The following is a 21,313-nucleotide window of genomic DNA, read 5'->3' as shown; positions in this document are numbered from 1 at the left end:
CAGCCAATCACAGCGATCGCCGACCGGGGGGGGCATCCCTGCCCCCCCTGGGCAGCGAGGGGGAATGTCTGCTGTCAGGGACAGCAGACATTTCCAAACTGTCACCGCGTCTATAGACGCGGTGACAGTTTAAAGCCATGATGTACATTTACGCCATGTGTCGGGAAGTACTTCCCGACCATGACGTAAATGTACGTCAAATGTCGGGAAGGGGTTAAACCTTGCGGGTTTGTCTTGCTGCACTCGCCACAAGTTCTATTTTCTCATTATGGGGGTTGAGGACTCCCACGAGGGAAAAAAGCCCCTGTAAGTCAGGATCCTGACTGACCTGGATTTTAATAGTTAATGGTGTCTACTGACGGTCACAATCCTGACTGTCGGGAGGCCACCCGGCACCCATTAAGAGTCGCCAAAATTTGATAGCTGCTATGTTTCAGGAGACCTGCTCATGCACAGTAGACTCTGGCACAATGCCAGAATCTCCTGCGCCAGAGAGGAGGGGCACACACAGATTTAAACCACACCTATTAATCCTGCATTTTACCTTCACTGTTTATTTGTTAAAATGTGAATTTTTACATTCTTAAAAATACAACAAATTTGTATAATTTTGAACTACATTTTCATTTATTTATTTTGGAGCTGCATTTATCTCATTAGTATTCTATGGAATAATCAAGACAATAATTTTGTAGTATCTACATACAAAATTATAGTAAATGTAATAAATTAGGGACCAGTGGCAACTTCTCAACATTAAAGACATTGGCCTTTCAGTGTTTATATGTAGTATTTAGTAATGCAGCACACATTACATTGGTCATACTGAGAGATGTACTAGGCCTCAGAGAGTGTTCACGTGGATAAGGACCCAGCCAATCAGCTCCTACCTGTCATGTTACAAGCTGTGTTTGAGAAATGACAGTTAGGAGCAGATTGGTTGGTACGTTCTCTCTCTCTATATGTTTTCACTCTCTATGGCTTAGTACATCTCCTCCATATTGATATGCTGCCAGTTGAGTTCTATCTAAAATCTTTCACCACCGCTAGAGATCGTCTGAAATACACATTTTATAGCTTTTTTTTTGCCTGAAAGGGCAGAGGTATTTTTAAAGCCCATTGCACACCCTAGGGATCTCACTACCCTCTCATTAGAAGGTGGCTCCTCCTGGGAGTGTTAATAGCAATGTAAATATAAGTAGTTATGCTCTTTGATTTTTGTACCTTGACAAAACTTTGAGGGAAGATTCCCCTCTTCCCACTGAGCTCTCCTTCTAGCCACCCTTCCTCGTCTGTTTTCTTCACATTTTTTATTAGGTCACCAGCTTTGATAGTTAACTCATCTTCAAGCTTTCCTTGGAAATCCACAAGGACCAACATGTCTCCTAGAAGAAAAACAGTAAGTACTAAGACAGGTTTCTTCATGTTCTCATGTATCATTAAATATCACATACTACTGGTTTGTGATACAATTATTTTTGACAAATGGGACATAGTGGGTAATTTTAATTGTGGGTGCAACAGCCACACTTTACGCAGCCCAAACTCACATAAAACTGTTTGCTGCCCCGCAGGTTAGTGAGCACTTTTGTGTGAATTCAGGATTTAGCTGGGTGGGTGAAGGGTACAAGATAAGATGCTATTGCCGAGTTTAAACTTCACACCCTTCATCTACAACTGACTTTCCCCCATACGTTACAATGATCGGGACCTATGGGTAATAATTCACTTCACAGTGAGCATATGAAAACTTCCACAATGACAAATGCAAATATAAAGTTACATAAAGGCAAACACTGGTTATTCCTTAACAATGGCTAGTATTCCTACAGTGTACATTATCAGAGCCAATCAAAGGTAACATTAGTTGAAGCAACTAAGACATCCAAAAACAATAAAGACAGTGCAGGCCTCACACGAGGACGATTCCACTTTGGTCATGTCCCTCGATGTGGCACAGTGAAGTGGCCATACTTATGAGAGGTAATGCGCTGTATGTGTGCGGGACCTGTTTTTTTAAAGTGGGTGCAACTTTTGTATGATAAGCCTAGTGCCAGGATTACTGGCTTGATATCATCCCCTTTCTCCCTGTCCTGTGGTACTAAACAGGGCTGCCCCCTAACTCTGGCAATGAAGCCGCTAGCCTGTATTCTTAGGGCTCATCCTAATATTCTCAGTCTCCAGCTTAGTGATCACACTGATGCAGTTGCACTATACAACAATGATTTATTACTGCTTCTCCGGGACTACTGGGTGGCCATGCCAGCAGTCCTACATGTTATAGAACAGTTTAGTGGATACTCTGGTCTCACTACAAATTGGGGTAAATCATCCAGCTTGTCTCTGTAGTGGGCTCCCCCGATTACTCCAGACTCTGTGTTGGGTCTCTTAATTTAAATATTTGGGGGTTTGGATATCCATTCAGTTGGAGGAATACATCCTGCTGAATTTGATGCCACCTTTCTCTTATTTGCTCCCAAAAAAATAAATTCCTGGGGTAAACTCCCTCTCACAGTTATAGGCAGGATAAACCTAATTAAAATGGTGGTGCAACCAACATTTATGTTTTGCAGCAATCCCCAGTGTATAATCCTGCTCATGTATTTCTTAAACTAAATAGTATGCTTTCCTCCTTGATATAGGAGGGTAAGTGGCCTCAAATTAATTTAGATATACTTACCAGGTCCAGGGTGGGTGGTGGTATGGTGCTTTCACATTTCAGGCTCTATTATTATGCTGTTACTTTATATAGTGTGGCAAGCGCAGCGAGCCACCGAGCCCGAAGCGTGGCGAGCGCAGCGAGCCCCGTGCATAACTTCACAGGTATACGCGTCCCCTTGCAGGAACTCGCTGCGCTCGCCACACTTTGGGCTCGGTGGCTCGCTGCGCTCGCCACACTATATAATATCAACTCCACGCAGACGTGGATAGTGGGGGTATGAAAAGGTTGGAGGACGCGTACTGCCGCCCCTCGCGGCCTCGCCACGCTTCGGGTTTGCGTCAATAGTGGGGTGGCGTTAACAATGGGGGGGCATTAACCATACTTAATACCCATGAGGAGGCATATACAATGAGAAATTGGCCATATTGGCCCTTTTCCCATTGTTCCCTATGTAAAATCGCGTTGATCGCGCCGATTGCATCGCATGCCATTATAATGCCATGCGACCGACGCGATTAACGCGATTTTAACTTTAAAAGTCATTTAACATTGTTCTCTATGGGAAAATCGCGTTGATCGCGTCAGTCGCATCGCGGCCCATTATAATGGGCCGTGATCAACGCGATTTTCTCTTTACCGGCAATTAAAGCTGGTAATTGACAGAAAATCGCGTCCATCGCGTCCATCGCATGCTTTAAGTACCTTAACTTAAGGCATGCGATCAACCCCGACGGGCGCCGTGCTAGGAAACAAGTACCGTTTTTTTGTTTTTTTTTACATGACAGTCCTAATTAGCATACCTCAAGTGTGGTCATCAACAGTGGGGGGCGGCGGCGGGTTTCGGTGTGAACAGATCAAAGTGGGCTTGGCCAGATGAAGGTGCACGGTTAGTTTTGTATAAATATTGCAGATATGGTTTGGAATTCAGATAAAAAGTTGTTAACATACGACTTTGAAATTATTTGACAAAACAGATTGATTTGGATAAAAATGTAATACTACTGTATGGTCGTTCAAGCGAGGCGGTTGGTGGATATGTACACCGTCAGACAAGCAACCTGGCATCCATCCCTGGGGAGGATAGTATCCTCCCCAGGGATGGATGCCAGGTTGCTTGTCTGACGGTTGTTGAAATTCAAGCTGTATTGAATCCTGATGATGGTCTTTTGTAAGACCGAAACGTCACGTTACGTCAATGGTATGTCAGCTTTTTCTACTTTCATGGAATAAAACCTAAAATTACTTTTAATATGGTGAGTGCCCTTTTTTCATCTCCGATATACTTTGATGTTTAGGCATCTGTAGGAGAACCCCCGTCAAAAGGATGGTGAATTTGAGTGCGGACTTTGCCGAAATTTATATATATATATATATATATATATATATATGTATGTATAGATAGATAGTTATAGATATTTATTTAGGTACTGCTTTCCTAGCACGGCGCCCACGATCTAGATTGTATGTGTGGGGCTGATATTTCAAGCATCTCATGCATCTTATGTGTTTGTGCGGCATAAGATGCATGAGATGATGCAATCGACGTGATCGCCGAGATTGACGAGATTTTTACATTGCAAGCATCTCATGCATCTTTTGTGTTTGTGCGGCATAAGATGCATGAGATGATGCAATCGACGCAATCGACTAGATTTTTACATTGGAATCAATGTTAAAAGGCCCCAAAACCCCAATTTTAATTGCTAACCCCCCCTCATGGGTGAAATGGCCCCCCTATTGTTAATGCCACCCCACTATTGACGCCAACCCGAAGCGCGGCGAGCGCAGCGTCGCCACGTCGGCGTGGAGTTGATTCTATATAGTGTGGCAAACGCAGCGAGCCACCGAGCCCGAAGCGTGGCGAGTGTAGCGAGCCCCGCGAGGGGACGCGGAATACATGTAAAGTAGTCCGCTGCGCTTGCCACGCTTCGGGCTCGCCACACTATATAAAATCAACTCCACGCCGACGTGGATAGTGGGGGTATGAAAAAGGTCGGAGGACGCGTACCGCCGCCCCTCGTGGGCTCGCTGCGCTCGCCACGCTTTGGGTTGGCGTTGATAGTGCTGGTGGCGTTAACAATGGTTATTGGAGGCTCACGATTTTTTATCTCATGGATCTCATGCATCTTATGTATGCATAAGATCCATGAGATTAAAAAAATCGGGTCCATCGCGTTGATTGTATGCCTTAAGTACCTTAAACTTAAGGCATACAATCAATGAGACGGGCGCCGTGCTAGGAAAGCAGTACCTTTATTTATATATATATATATATATATGTGTGTGTGTGTGTGTGCAGTTACCAGTATTGAAATAAAAGCAATGAAAAGCAAGCATAAGTCTCCGAGTGACGCCTTTGCCATTCTCTCTCTCTCTCTCTCTCTCTCTCTCTCTCTCTCTCTCTCTCTCCTAAAAGCAATTACACCAATTACTTTTGTCACTCCTGCATATATTCTGCAATGCATCACAAAGCTCTGGTTATTATGACACTCACAGGAATGTTGTGAGCAACGTTTGCATATACTTCAACACACTCATTGTTTTTTTTTATTTTTGCATTGTGTTTTATCTCTTACAGATAATAAGATGATTCTTTGGGCATATATGTTTTTCCTGGAAGTGAATCATGAATACCTCCTTATTGTTCGTTGTGTCATGTGATTTTGTGATGAGTATATTTGATTATTTAACACATATATGAAAATATGACTTACAAAACTGCAGAAGGTACTTATGTAGTATCTGGGCTGCCGATTTTTTGATTGTATGCCTTAACTTAAGGCATACAATCAGATGCGATGCGATGCAATATCGCATCGCATACGACCATATCGCATGCGATGCGATGCGATGACCCAATTTTTCCATAAGATTCAATGTTAAAATGGACTCGGGCTCGGTGGCTCGCTACGCTCGCCACAGGTTTATATCCAACTCCATGCCCACTTGGATAGTAGGGTTATGAAAAGGACCCCTTTTCCCATTGAATTCCATGTTAAAATGGACTCAGTCCATTTTAACATTGAATCCTATGGAAAAATTGGGTCCATCGCATTGCATCGCATCGCATCGCATGTGATATGGTCGGATGCGATGCGATGGACCCGATTTCAAAATCGGCAGCCCAGTTAGTACATAAGTACCCTGCAGAAGTGCAGGGCATGCACATCCAAGTGCCTGTATTTGTCCAGGGCTGTGAGAAACCTTCAAAAATTATTTGGATTTTTTCAATATTTATTTATATAGCACACACATGAGCCCTTTTTCTGGTTCACTCACAGAGGCAAATTCCTTCTCAAATGGACAAAACCATGTGCACTGCAGGTGGGGCAGATGTAACATGTGCAGAGAGATTAAGATTTCGATAAATTATATTGTTTCTCTGCAGGGAAAATACTGACTGCTTTATTTTTACACTGCAACATAGATCTCACTTTGAAGTAATACCCCACCCAAATCTAATTCTCTTTGCACAAGTTACATCTGCCCCACCTGCAGTGCACATGGTTTAGTCCATTTGAGAAGGAATTTGCCTTTGCAAGTGAACCAGAATAAGGGCCATTTTCGGCAGCGCTTTACAGAGAATATTCAAATATTCCCATCAGTCCCTGGCCCAGTGGAGCTTACAATCTGTATTCCCTAAGTATCAATTTATTTTTGGATTCTGGGAGGAACCGTAGTACCCAGAGGAAACCCATGCAAGCACGGGGAGAACATACAAACTCTGCACAGTTAGGACCTGCAATTAAACCCATGACTTTAGCATTGTGAGGCAGTAATGCTAATCATAACACCATTCGTGCTGCCGCATATCGTTCAATTACATCACCGGGACCTCGCTGAACATGTAGGTTGTTTGCTACATAGCCAAAATTTACCTGCATGTTCAGACAACAGGTGGGGTCTGTAGATGTGTGTGTATCAATGAATTACACGGACACCTGTGCAGCTTGAATCGGGTGCGTCTTTATTCCAGCTCCGGCTAACACTGACTGACTGTCCGGCCAGCTGACCGGAAGTGAGTCACACCTGGAGACTACAAGTACCAAGATGCACCGCATGCATCTACATCCCCCCTTTTAACTGGAAGGACACAACATGCATGGACAGGAACAAAAATGCAAACAAAGATAAAGATGCAAGAAAGACCAAACAATAAAGTCTTGAAATTTGGGATTGAGTTTAGACACCCGCCCAGACCTGGTGATGGTGTGTTGAGAACCCATGGAATTGTCCTCAGCAATTTGGGAGGGCTCTGCCACCGGTATGGTCTCTGGGATGGGATCGTCCACATGATGTGAATTATCACTAACATTGGTTGCAGCAGTGGTAGGAACTGATGGACCCGGCTGTGCAGAGTTCTCCTCAGCCACACTCAGCAGGTGTCGGCAGTTGCGCTTGTATAGGGCATTGTCAGCTGGCACCACATACCGTGTTTCCCCGATAATAAGACACTGTCTTATTTTTTTTTTTTCCTCAAAAAAGACCATAGGTCTTATTTTCGGGGGAGGGCTTATTTTAATAGATGCTCCATGTTACATACAATACATCCTGATAAAAAAAAAGCAAATGCCCTAGCCGGAGAGTGTTGGAGGGAGCCAAAGGCTGAGAATACTTGCCGTTTGATGCTCGGAGAGTGCAGGACTGAGCTGGGCTGTTTTATCGTGTGGCTGGCAGCTTGGCTGGCGGCAGTGCAAGCCGGCTGACGGAGTGAGGACGCGGGGCGCACAGCAGTGACGTGCGGCAGCCACGTGCTGTCCAGATAGTGGAGAAGCCGGAGAGGCGCTACGGGAGGGGAGCTGAGCGGCTGTACGGGACCTTGAACTTCATCTACAAGAACCAGGAGGGGAGGTGCAGGCTGGAAGGATTGCTGCATGAGGAGTGGCTACACAAGAAAACTGTGTGAGTGAGAGGAGGTGAGCGGAGGGCAGCGGAGGGCAGCGGGGGTCAGCGGGAGTCAGCGGGGGCTACACATATGGAGTACATCAAATTACATGGGGAAAATGATAGGGCTTAATTTCGGGGGAGGGCTTATTTTGGACCAGCGTCCAAAATCTGGGGTAGGGCTTATTATCGGGGTAGGTCTAATTATCGGGGAAACACGGTAGCTGTTTGGACGCTCTGCAGGTCTCTGCACCACTGCTATTCTATCAAAGCCCTGTTCAGTCTGTATGTGAACAGGCTGGCCTGGGGAGAGTGGTGGCAAGCGATGTGCCGCTCTGTCATAGGACGCCTTGGAGCCTGCTCTGCGCCTGTTGATACAGTCACGCACCTGGGGTTTCACTCTGGGTTGTAGCAGCTGCTTTGCTATTGGAAGAACTGTGCGGGTGCGCCTAGCCAATAAACACTGTGCAGGGGAGGGTAGTCCATCTCTGGGTGTATTTCTCAGGTTGAATAAAGCTAAATAGATATCTGAGCCATCTCGTGCACATTTTTCCATCAGGTGCTTTGCCGAACGGACTGCTCGCTCTGCCAACCCATTGGACTGTGGACTGTGGATAGTGAGGGCTGCTAGTGATATGCTGAAAGTCCCAAGTATTCGCAAACTCTGTGAACTCTCTGCTCTTGAATTGCATGGTTGCTGTGGAGTACCATGTGCTGCAAAGTGCCTTTTTAGTTTTGAGATCACCATCAGGCTTGTGGTGGTGGTTAGGTAGTTTATCTCGAACCAGCCTGAGTAGGAGTCAACGAGCACCATATACTCCTTCCCCCCTCCATTCAAACAAATCTGCCACAAGGATGGACCAAGGTAGGTCCGTGATGTTGTGGAGCAGCATGGGCTCCCGTGGCTGATGTGGCCTTAAGGCGTTGCAGGGGGCACAAAGAGATACAGCACTTTCGATGTCACCGTACATAGTGGCCCAGAACGCAGTTTCCCGGGCCCTGCGCTTTGTGGCCTCTAGGCCTGCATGACCATGGTGCATGTGCTGTGTGTACGATGACTGCAGTGCAGCTGGTATCACAAAGCAGTGACCTCGCATAATGATGCCATCAGCTATGGTGAGTTCATCCCTCATGCAATAAAAGGGACGTAGGCAGTGCGGCAAGTCCCTAGAGGAGGGTGGCCAGCCATTGAGAATTACGGCAGCAAGGCGTTGGGAGAGCTTTTCTGTGCTGGAGGCTGTACGCAGCTCCTCCATCCGTTTGGTGGGAAGGACTTCCACAGCCATAACCTCAAACTTGTCCTCAGGGCTTCCTGAGTCAGTGGAGGGCAGAAATGCTCTGGACAATGCATCAGCAACATACCGTATATACTCGAGTATAAGCTGAGTTTTTCAGCCCTTTTTATTTGCTGAAAAAGCCCCACTCGGCTTATTCTCGAGTCAGTGGCTTTAATATTGTAGTCGCGGCTTAGGGAAGATGGCTGCAGCTACAGAAACATGGCCGCCGGCCTCCTGCATTGAGGACATGTATGGTGCAGGAGGCCTGCCCATTACAGAGAGGAGCAAGGCATCGGCGCCGCAGAAGGAAGTCAGCGGCTGCCGCCGCGCACCCCCCCCCCCTGGTCAGCGGCACCCTCTACCTCCCTTGAGCACTGCAGTTTGCCACCGTCGAGCAGGGCAGTGGCGGACACACCAGGAGGACAGTGGCGGCCGTGCACCCTCCTCCCCCACCTCCCTGTGGAGCCAGACAGCGTGGCAGCTGCAACCCACCCAGTACAGGGGATGGAGGTCCGTAAAAGCCAAGCAGCCTGTGGTGTCCCATACAGGGGGAGAAACCTGTGGTGTCCCATGCAGGGGGAGAAGCCTGTGGTGTCCCATGCAGGAGGAGAAGCCTGTGCTGTGGTGTCCCATGCAGGGGGAGAAGCCTGTGGTGTCCCATGCAGGAGGAGAAGCCTGTGCTGTGGTGTCCCATGCAGGGGGAGAAGCCTGTGGTGTCCCATGCAGGGGGAGAAGCCTGTGGTGTCCTGTTATTATGTAGGGGGATAAGCCTGTGGTGTCCTGTTATTATGTAGGGGGAGCAGCCTGTGGTGTCCTGTTATTATGTAGGGGGAGCAGCCTGTGGTGTCCTTGTATTATTATACAGGGGAATTTACCAGTAGCTGCTGCATTTCCCACCCTCGGCTTATACTCGGGTCAATACGTTTTCCCAGGTTTTTTTAGGTAAAATGAGGTACCTCGGCTTATATTCGGGTCGACTTACACTCGAGTATATACGGTACATTTCCTTGCCAGGTTTGTAGATAACGTCCAAATTGTACCTTTGGAGCTTAAGCGTCATGCTTTGTATGCGGGATGAGGCAGAGTGTATGGGTTTCTTCAGAATAGTGATTAATGGCTGATGATCTGTTTTAATTGTGACAGGACGGCCATAGATGAAGTCATGGAAACGGTTGCAGGCAAAGACAATTGATAACAGTTCTTTTCAATCTGTGCATACCTGGTCTCTGTGTCAGTGAGGGCCCTGGATGCAAACGCCACTGGTCTGCGGTGCTGAAGGCACACGGCCCCAAGGCCATTCTGTTAAGCATCAGCAGCAAGGACGACAGGATCATGCACATTGAAATACTGCAAGACTGGCGGGTTTGTGAGCATAGTCTTCAGTTGATTGACAGCGGCTGTGTGTGTGTCCAGCCAACACCATTCAGAATCCTGGTGCAATAACTACCGCAGGGGTGCAGTGGTTTCGCTGTACTGCGGGAGGAACTTGGACAAGTAATTGGTCATCCCCAGGAAGCGCTGGAGTGCCAGTTTATCTGCTGGGAGGGGCATCTACAAGACGGCAAAGACCTTGTTTGGGTCAGGCATGACACCTTTGTTGATGAGGACGTGGCCCACGTATGCCACCTCCGTAGCTTTGAATCTGCACTTGTCAGGGTTAAGCTTGAGATTGAGGGCACAAGCCCATTGAAGTACCTGGTGTAGGCGTTGATCATGCTCCTACATGGTGCGGCCCCAGATGAGGATGTCACAGGGGTAGCCAGCAAACAGTTGCTCCATGCATCGCTGGAAGACTTCGCTGCCCGTGGTAATGCCATAGGGCATGCGGAGGAAGACATAGCGCCCAATCGGGGTCATGAAGGCAGTGAGTAGTGAAGAGGCTCTGTCCAGAGGGATCTGCCAGAACCCGCACTTGGCATCCAGGGTGCTGAAGACGGTTGCACCTGGCATGTCAGCAATCACCTGCTCGATGGTGCGGAGCGGGTGGTATGGGCGTAGAAGTGCCTTGTTTAAGTGTACCGGGTCAATGCATAACCGTACAGTCCCATCCTTTTTAGCTGCCGCTACCATTGCAGACACCCATTGCGTTGCCTCTTCAATCGGTGTAATTACACCCAGCTGCGTCATTCTGTGTGTCTCTTGGATAATTTTGTCCTTCATGGCAATAGGGACCCTGCGGGGAGCACAAACAGTGGGAGCAATGGAGTCATCCAGCCTCATGTGGTACGTGATTGGTAGCTTTCCCAAGTGTTCTGCAATAAAACAAATCTTGGAAGTCTTTCACTTCTAGGACAGTCATTTGAATGGCGTGTACATCAGGCCTAGTCTCATACTGTTCGGGAGGCCAAGTAGTGATTTGACCTGTTGGTCCACAATGTGGAAGAGCAACTCAGCACGGGTGAACTGTATTCGCGTGGTGCCAAGTGTGGTGATGACCTGGCCTCCATATGGTATTAAGTTTATTTTGTCCTGTGGGTTGATTTGTGCAGCAGGGTCTAGCTCGCATAGTTGTCTGCGTGACATGACGTTGCACTTGGCCCCTGAGTCTATCTTGACTGTGGCCACTCTGTTGGTGTATTTGGTCTTGAATTTGATGAAGATCTCACCCCTCTCATCTGTGTGGTCGACACTGTCAGACTGTTGTGCGGGCTGTGTCTTGCACCAGATCTGTGTCTACCTGACTGACCTGCCTGGGAGTGCGGCTGTAGCGGGGCTCTGACTGCTGTTTTGTGGGTGTCTGGTCTGTAGAGCGACAGCACCTGGCGAAGTGATTCCATTTGCCATATGCATTGCAGCATTTATCATATGCAGGACAGTTCTGCCTGCCTGGGGGGTGCTGTGCTGCGCAGTTCCCACATGAGGGTGAGCGCGGTGCGGTGGCCGCCATGGCACATACTTCAGCGTCCCTCTTCAACTCCCTTGTGCCCTTTTCTGCCTGCTCATGGAGCATGCATATGCTTATGGCGGTTTCTCCCTTAGCAGCTGTGCACGTACCTTTTCATTTCTTATGCCACACACGATTCTGTCACGGATAAGCTCATCTGTGAGTGTCCCAAAGTTGCACTTCTTTGCCAGTAGCTTTAGTGTGGATGCATATGATTGCACGGTGTCGTCGCCCTTTTGATTTGTGCTGTTAAAGATATGCCTGTCCATGATGACGTTCTTTACCGGCATGCAGATCTCTTCAAACTTGGTGAGCAGTACTTCAGTATCCTCTCTGTTCTCTGCGTCTGCGTATATGAATGCCTCTTATTTGTCCATGGCGTCTGTGCCTGCGAGGTTCAGCAGCGTGTATGCTTGTACCTTCTTTGACTTGTCTGATAAGCCTGTGATGCAGTACACGTGCCATTCTCTCTTGAATCTGAGCCAGTTGTCAGCGATGTGTTCGTCGAAAACCAGCGGATCAATCTTCCTTAGTCCATGTGCCATATTGATCCTGCTTCTGACACCATGTAGATGTGTGTATCAATGAATTAGACGGACACCTGTGCAGCTTGAATCAGGTGCGTCTTTATTCCAGCTCCGGTTAACACTGACTGACTGTCCGGCTGCCTGACCGGAAGTGAGTCACACCTGGAGACTACAAGTACCAAGATGCACTGCATGCATCTACAGGGTCATTGATGATGCATATTTAATTGCAGACAAATATGGACAACATTAAATACTCCCCTTATATTTAATTACTATCACTAGCATACTCTAAAGCCCCTTACAAATGGGAACAAGTAATGCAATAAAACAGCACCAGGTAGTAACAGGCAGCCAAAGCCCAGTTTACAGCCCACTTAATAAATAAATGCCATGATAAACATTTGTATGCAATGCAATAGTGGTTTAGAGCTGATAAACTAGAGAAGTCCTGATTGCAGTAACACATTTAACTTTGCAACACTTTCTTTAACCCTTTCAGTGCTAAGTGAATTTGGCAAAATAAGTTTGAAAATTGTCTAGCAAACATTTTTGTCCATCAAATTGATATTTAAATAATATTTGTTCCCTGTGTCTCCCCTGTACATGTCCCTCACCCTCCCCAGGGTACACCTATACAAGTATGTGATATGTATATCTGTACTGTCACTATTTAACAGTTACCTAACTGGCTGCTGCACAGCACTCCAAATCTAATTCATAGTATACGCAATTCTGATATCTGATATATTGAGATCAAACTATAGATATTTCAGTTGATTGCTGTTTAGGACAGGATATTGCTATGATTGGGGCAGCACGGACGGTGTAATGGTTAGCATTACTACCTCACATCACTGAGGTCATGGGTTTGATTCCCACCATCTACCTGTGCGGAGTTTGTATATTCTTCCAGTGCTTGAGTGTGTTTCCTCCGGGTACTCCAGTTTCTTCCCACAATCTAAAAATATAATGGCAGGTTATTTGGCTCCTAACAAAAAATAACCCTAGAATGTCTGTGTGTACATGTACATGTGGTAGGGAATATAGATTGTAAGCTCCACTGAGGCAGGGACTGATGTGAATGTTCAAATATTCTCTGTAAAGCGCCATGGAATATGTATGCGCTATATAAGAAACTGTAAATAAATATGTAGGTGTATGGCATTTTGTGTTAAGGTCCACCACATCATCAGCTGGGAAGCGGTCATCTATTAGAATGAACTTAGGTCTACAGTCATTAGGTCGACCCCACTAGGTCGACTGGCAGGAAGGTCGACCTGACTTAAGGTCGACATGGGCCAATGTCGACATGACTTAAGGTCGAATTTGCATAAAGGTCGACATGAGGAAGGTCGACTGGTCATAAGGTCGACATGGGTTTTTCACTGTTTTTAGAGCCGACATGTGCCGACAGGCGGTATTTCATGCCCTACCATCCACTAGGTCGTGGTGGGAGAATAAAATAGTGTGCCGAGCGCAGCGAGGCACCGTGCCCGAAGCATTGCGAGCAAAGCGAGCGATGCGAGGGTCCGATTCTCATTGCCAACTGTGTCCATGTCGACTGTGTCGACATGCGGATAAAAAAAACAGTGAAAAACCCATGTCGACCTAATGACCAGTCGACCTTCCTCATGTCGACCTTTATGCAAATTCGACCTTAAGTCATGTCGACCTTGGCCAATGTCGACCTTTAGTCAGGTCGACCTTCCTGCCAGTCGACCTAGTGGGGTCGACCTAATGACTGTAGACCTAAGTTCATTCTGACAGATGTCCCGATTCCCATCAGCTATACTTTTTTAATGGGGTGGGAGTAGAGGTGGATTTAGACCTTGTGGGGGGCAAACAATCCATAGCCCTTTATTTCCAGTCCTGATTTATGCCCCTTACATTATTTCTTTAATATTATAGTACAGTATATTACTTCCTCCCTTCAGTGATTGCCCCATGCCCCCTCTCCTCTAATTTTCATTATTACACTGCTGTTACTACATTTTAGATCATTGCTCCCCTTAAAGGGCTATATTCAAAAAATGTTTACTGGCATCTCAGCTCATCCCCCCCATCCCCCAGGGGTGTCATGCTAAAATGCATGAAAAGTCACCTGTCTCAGAATTCAAATAGGACTTTCCGTGGTGTGCCCATTAGTTTGGTTGAATGTAGCTGCTGTGTGTGGCTAAACAAGACCTTAATAAGCGCGGGCACAGTGCAAAAAAACAAACACTGTGGATGTTATGTATGAAAACGTAAATACTGTAATAAAGTAAGCTGAAAGGGGTAGGGGTCATAAGGTCGACTGTATGAAAGTCGACATACATTAGCTTGATCACTAACGGCCGACAGGGGTTACACCCACACTTGAAATAGGTCGACATGGCTAAGGCCGACAGGGTAGCAAGGTGGACACAAGCATTAGGTTGACAATGGTAAAGTCGACATTTAAAAGGCTGTCATGGGTTTTTCGTGTTCTTTGTTCCGAAATTCGACTTAAGTCTACATGGACACCATACCAAGTCCCCTCGCATGGATTGCTGCGCTCGGCACACTATTATATTCTTCCTCCATGCCCTAGTGGATGGTAGTGTATGAAATCCCGCCTGTCAGCACAACTCGGCTCAAAAAATGGTGAAAAACTCATGTTGACATTCCCATTGTCAACCCTGTTGACCTATCTTCCAATATAACCTACATGTTTCAGGTGTTCCAAGTCATTTTTATGTGGTTGAAATTTTTATTGTAGATCAATGTGTGTCTAGAACAGCTGTGCAAATCAAACTCGCCACCTTAGCACAAATTCACAAAGTTTCCACAGTGCAGATCATAGACCCATGTTCGCAGTGCTAAGTTGTTTCTTTCTGCATATATGCATGCACTTATCACACACAACTAGGCAGATTTGCACAACAGTAAATAGTTGACATCATGAAAGAACACCTGTGCTGCAATATACCAATTTGGCACTTCATAAAAGCTTTTTTGTATCCCACCCTTTCTTGTAAAACACAATTAATATTAGTAAACATTAACCCACACTTGCACACATCCAATAATCCCTTTTTCAGAACACTAGAGGGAGTAGGCAGGTGGGAGTGTGCGTGACAGCACATATGTTCTTTTAGCAGAGCCCTTTATCAAAGCTGTACTGTAAAGGGGAAGCATGAATTGTGTCAGCAAGCCACGGGACGGCCTACTGCACGTGGTAAGTAGGTGGCATGCAGAAGGCTGCCCGGCCACTCCATCTTCGCCGGGCAGGGTATCACCATTAGTCCCGTCCTCCATCAAACTCCCCCCCCCCCCCCCTTCCCCAGCAGCATGTCACAGCTGGATGTGCTTCCAGCTGCAGAGGGGAGGAGAATGCGCCGGGGACAGCCACTGAGCCGGGGATGTGACGAAGAGCCCCCCGCACACCACATCCCGCCCTCTAACTGTAGATCACAGGTTCTCAAACTCGGTCCTCAGGACCGCACACAGTGCATGTTTTGCAGGTTTCCTCACAGAATCACAAGTGAAATAATTAGCTCCACCTGTGGATCTTTTAAAATGTGTCAGTGAGCAACTGTGTGGGGTCCTTAGGAGCGAGTTTGTGAACCCCTGCTGTAGATCATGACCGCAAAGTGGGTCGTATTCATCTCAGCATGGGGGTACCATGCAGCAAGTATGCCAGATCAAGACACAGTCACTACAATGCCTGGACAGTGTCCTCCAGCTCCTCACTGCTCTTCAGGAGAATAAGAGGCCCAAAGCTGCTGGCAACCCAAAACAGCAGAGTTTTCTCTTCAGCCAGTCTGTCATTTCTCAAAATGGTCAGGTCAGGAGAAAGCTGGTCTGGGCAGCTAGCCGGGAGTATTGCCAGCCCCACTGCCTTGAGGGACCTGCCCCTTTTCTTAGCGAGACAGGGCTGACCTCTGCCCGCTCTGCCATGGTTTGTCATGAAAAAAAATTGCTGTCCACCATGATGGTTAGCGGCACACCCAGTTGGCTGTGTCAATCTGCCCAACCCAGCCTTCTACACCACTGGCTGCCTCCTGTGATTGTGACAGGCTGGTCTCATGTACTGACCCACAGTAACAACATGAAGATGTAAGATAAATAAAATGATCTTCAATAATTCTATAAGGGAACACAGAGGGCCCACATTACATATATAAAAGGGGGGGGACACTACCTACATAAATATATTATAAAAGGGTGAAAAGTAGAACAACATAATTAAATATGTTGTAAGGGCAAGAAAGGTCTCACAGCCCTATTAACATGTAATGGGAATGTGCCATTCATTATTTAAATAACACATTAACTATAAAAAGAGGAAAGGTTACACACATTAAAACTAATTGCCTGCCCTTGTCACCCTATGCTGCCATCTATCACCAGTTGCCTCCTCATGTCTCTTTCTATCACCTTCTCCATCACCCACTTCCTCCCCTTATCACCAACTGCCTCCTCCAATTCCAATCACCCTCTGCCTTTCGTATCACCAACTGCCTTCTCCTGTCACCCTCTGCCTCTTCATCATTTACTGCCTTCCATTGTCACTAACTGCCTCCCCCTGTCACCCTTTACCTCTCTGTAACACATGCCTTCCCCATGCCCCTCTCTATGCCTTTCACAAAACCTTCACAGGGGGTATTAATTTAACATTTGCATACCGCAAAGGAGAATGTCCCTGCACAGTGAATTAAGTGATTAAAGTGCTCTGTGCCTCCTTAACACATCTTTGCATGCAAAGCATGTGTGGCGGACATTAAGTTGTATCTTGCTGCAGTTGTGCAGTATATTTTTGTTGTCAGACTGTCTAACAATAGTGTAGTTTAATAATCTCTGCATTAAACAAAAGAGCACACAGAACAGATCCTTCAAATTAACCTTTAGCAATGTCCCCATCCTTAAGTTAAATATTAAGCTCTGCAAATCAGGGCCTGCTGGTGGGGCAGAGAAACACTTGTTCGGACGCTGACTGGCTGGCTGCCTGGAGTCAGAGGATGCACTGTGCCCCCGGGCAAACTCGCGGGTGCCGAATATGCACGGATGATCCCCTAATCACTCTCCAAACCTTCGGTTGTGGAGGACCCACCGTCCTAACCCTTCCGGGGGGTTGAGGAAAGAGGGTCTCTCTGAGCTCCGGCAAAGAGGACCCACCGATCCCTTTTTTCCCCTCTTCGGCCTTATGGCTGAGAGGGGTTAGGGGAGTTACGGGGCCCTTCTCCTTTGGGAGAGGGTCCATTCGATCGCATGACCCCCTATGCACGTGTTTAGGTACAGCACTGGTGGTAGGGAGCACACCTCGGGCTCCTGAGTTTTTTCAAACTCATTAAGCTCTGCAAATCACCCAGGGCCAAATGCACTAAGCTTCAAAAGTGATAAAATGGAGAGTGATAAACAACCAACCAATCAGCTCCTGCCTGACATTTTTCAAACACAGTCTGTGTCATGTCAGGCAGGAATGGATTGGCTGGCTGTTTATCACTCTCCATTTGCTCACTTTTGAAGCTTAGTGCATCTGGCCCATAATGCCTTGCTAGGTGTTAGCTAGAGACTAATAAATCTGCTGCATATCAATGTTGCCATAGGTTATGGCTATTCTCTGTCTTCTTCTCCCACATAGGCCTTTTATATGAAAGGTAAAATACATTTTAAAAGTAAAATCCCACTTGCAGCATTGATCAAAGGGAAATACATATATAATGTAACATAAGTTCATATTTAGCAGTGAGCAAACTTTGGGCCAGTTCATTAGCTACAGAAGCCAGAAGCCTTTCAGTAGAAGTACCATTTAGCAGGGCCATCGTAACGTGTAGGAACACTAGGCTGCTGCCAAGGGCCCCACGATTTTGCAGGCCTCCTTGATTTATGGATGGCTGAAGCTATCCACCAATCAAAGTGCTGACAGCCATTCATTGTATGTGCGGGACCACAAGAGGAGTACTTTATTTTAATAAAAAAATAATAATAAATTGTTCCCATGAGTGGGTGGAATAGGGCCCCAGTGTGTTGATTTGACCGTGGCCTACAATTTTTTGGGAAGGTTTTTTTTAGGCAGATAGCATCAAACGAAACAACAAATGAGACATAAGTGATGTATTTTTATTTTTGTATTATATAAGACAAAGAAAAATGAAGCAATGTTTTGAACATTTACGTGGCACAGTGTTAGTAAATTGATATCTATGTATTTATTTAATAAAAATGGATGTTACTGGGTAATAAAATTGTGAAAAACTTTTTATGATAAGATGTGTACCCTCTCATAGAATAGTCACTCGTATTGGGGGTTGCCATATTATTATTATTAACATTTATTTATATGGCGCCACAAGGGTTCCGCAGCGCCTGACAATACATAGATGAGTAAAAGAACAAAACAAGAAAAATAGTGATTTACAGTATAAATGCAAACTAGGACAAGTACATGGTAAATAAAAAGACAGTTGCAGCAGCAGACACTGACACAATTATAACAGGAGCAGAGATATATTCTTAGAAAGCACATGAGGAGAGAGGGCCCTGCTCGTTAGAGCTTACATTCTAAAGGGAAGGGGCAGACAGGGGTGACACAGCAGGGATAGAAGTGAGCATACACATACTTACATTACTTACACACCTTGACAAAGGGGCCTTCAAGTCCCGAAACATTGCGTTCACTTGCACTAAAATTCGTTTTTTAAACAATCGCGGAGTGCCACGGTCTGTCCACAAGCCGTAGACTATATATATCAAATTCAAATTTATTGGCAATCATTACATGTTATTATGTGGCAGATGTATTAAGCCTTAACAAGAGATAAATGCCAGGATGATAAAGAGAGATAAACATCCAGCCAATCACCTGCTAACTGTCATGTTACAGGCTGTGTTTGAAAAAAGTCAGTAAGGAGCTGATTGGCTGGACGTTTATCTCTCCTTATCACCCTTGCATTTATCTCTTGTTAAGGCTTAATACATTTGCCCCTATGTTCCTTGTAATCACAGTTCATCCTGCAATAGCGGAGCTGGGCGTGCAGTACCTTTCCTCCATATGAGCTGCAATAGGTTGTATACCAGGAAAGGTGACACTGCGGGGGCATCTCTAGCCCTCTCCCAGCATAATTGACTGCCCACAGCAACATGGAGAGTCAACGGCATGAACTCTGCTACAGTATGATACTATGTACTGGAAGCTCCTCAGACTACAGGCATAAAGGCCATCTCTTATTTGCTTACTGATACCACAAATAAATAGGGCCATGCCCTAAGCAGCCTAGAATCAGTGAACACATGTTGTGCATTTATTACCCCACTGTACACAAAATGAATATTACAATAATACAAAGAGCACATATTGAGAATAATAATCAGACTGCATGTAAAGAAAGAGTAAGCATGTATGTGTTCATCGCCTTTCTGTGCTCTTTAGGTCATAGCTTGCGCACTAATGAGCCAATAGACAGAACAGTAGCACAGACATCACTGTAACAACCCTACTCTAGCTACTGTAGATTCAACTCTGTACATGCTATACATGTGCTCTCTCCTACATCACCATGCACACTTACCTGTGCACGTATAACACACATGCATCACTGGCAGCACTTACCCTGTGTGCCGCTCATGCTGTGGCCGATTCCTGTGGCTGCTGGTGCTGCCCGCTATACAGCAATTATAGCCAGTTACTGTATGTCATAAGGGCCTGCGGTGGCCCCAGCTTCCTGCTTGAAGTTGCTACAATGATAAGCACCTCTGGCGGCGGCAGTAGCAGCAGCAGCAGTAGTTCCTTAGGATCCCGCAGCAGCGGCTCAGGCGCAGAGGAAAGGAGCAGAGAGCTTTGCCTTCACACGAGCTAAGGATTGGCTGCTGGGAACAGGAAAGGCAGCTACGACGTGAGTGTTAGGATATAGACACACACTCTGATACACTTTACACAAAGTAGGAGGGGAGTGAACAGGTTTTACAAGTGTTAAAACGTATGGAATAAAGCATAGGTTACACCGTACACGCTGGAATGTGCTTGTAATGGGACAGGAATGCCCTTAAGGTGAGCATGAGCAGAGTTCGGAACAACCAATCAGTTCAGATAAAGTATCCACGTCCTAGATAATAATAATAATAATAATAATAATAATAATAATAATAATATGTGATTCCTGCTGAAAATACTACAAACAGTTAACTCATTGGGGGACTATTTAATGCGTTGGATAATATTAATTTATGCTTATTATTAGAAAGAGCATAAGGTGGTACTGTCATAAGATCGACCCATATTAGGTAGACATGCCTTGAGTTGAGAACTGAAGATCCACATTCCTTAGGTCGACCTTAAGTTGTCGACATGGCTAAGGTTGACAGGGTTGGAAAGTCGACACAGGAATTAGGTGGACAATAATACGGCCAACAGTCTCCTGGGAACAGGTCAATGAGTTTTTCACAGGGTTTTTGTTAGCCGACATATGTTGACATGTGGTATTTCAGGCCCTACCATCCACCAGGGAGGGAGAACAGAATAGTGGCACATCGGTACACTATGTCGACATTCGGAAAAAATGTGAAAACCGCATGTCGACCTTGTCATTGTCAACCTAATGCTTGTGTTGACCTAGCAATCCTGTAGATCATAGCCATGTCGACCTATTTTGTGTCGACCAAAGCCATGTTGACCTTTAGTGGTCGACCCTATGCAGGTCAACTTAATATGGGTTAACCTAATGACCTATACCCACTGCAACGTGTCTAAAAAAGAGAACAAGTTTATAAAAGATGTCTGTGTTTGGCCTTTTCTACAACAGACCTGTCAATCAATATGGAGTCTGGTCTTCTGACATATTGGGGAAAATACTAATAAGGCCGATGCTGGATACGAGTGGATACAACTGGCATCGCCCGTATTTCAGGGAAAATACGTCTCGTAAATAGGGCAAATTTACTAATCTGCCTTATTTACGGTATTCGTATTTTCCGATGGCATATACACATACCAATCGGTAGCCTGCACTGATCAGTCAGATCCATGCAGTCTTCAGTGTAAAAAAAAAAAGAAAAAAGAAATAATTGGAAAAAAACCTGCATGGGGACATCAAACCGACATGCATACCAATGGACCAGG

The 21,313-nt window shown here is 45.9% G+C and overlaps 1 protein-coding gene across 2 annotated transcripts in view; it reads right to left on the bottom strand.

Moving 5' to 3' along the window:
• MNMIP1 (manchette microtubule inner protein 1) overlaps positions 1-20,081 on the bottom strand; it is a 107,301-nt gene extending 87,220 nt beyond the window's left edge. The window contains exons 1-2 of one of the 2 annotated variants that reach the window (XM_083173533.1): positions 19,808-20,081; positions 1,225-1,385 (exon numbers count right to left, since the gene is read on the bottom strand). In XM_083173533.1, coding sequence (XP_083029659.1) covers positions 1,225-1,385; positions 19,808-19,823 — 177 coding nt within the window. In that variant the 5' untranslated portion in view covers positions 19,824-20,081. The remainder of the gene's footprint in view (positions 1-1,224; positions 1,386-19,807) is intronic. The other variant, XM_083173532.1, reaches the window with a different exon arrangement.
• Positions 20,082-21,313: the final 1,232 nt, after the last annotated feature.

The sequence above is a fragment of the Crinia signifera genome, chromosome 2 (genome assembly GCF_055691185.1).
Source record: "Crinia signifera chromosome 2, ASM5569118v1, whole genome shotgun sequence".
Classification (NCBI taxonomy): domain Eukaryota; kingdom Metazoa; phylum Chordata; class Amphibia; order Anura; family Myobatrachidae; genus Crinia; species Crinia signifera.
This window is presented reverse-complemented; position numbering and strand designations above follow the sequence as displayed.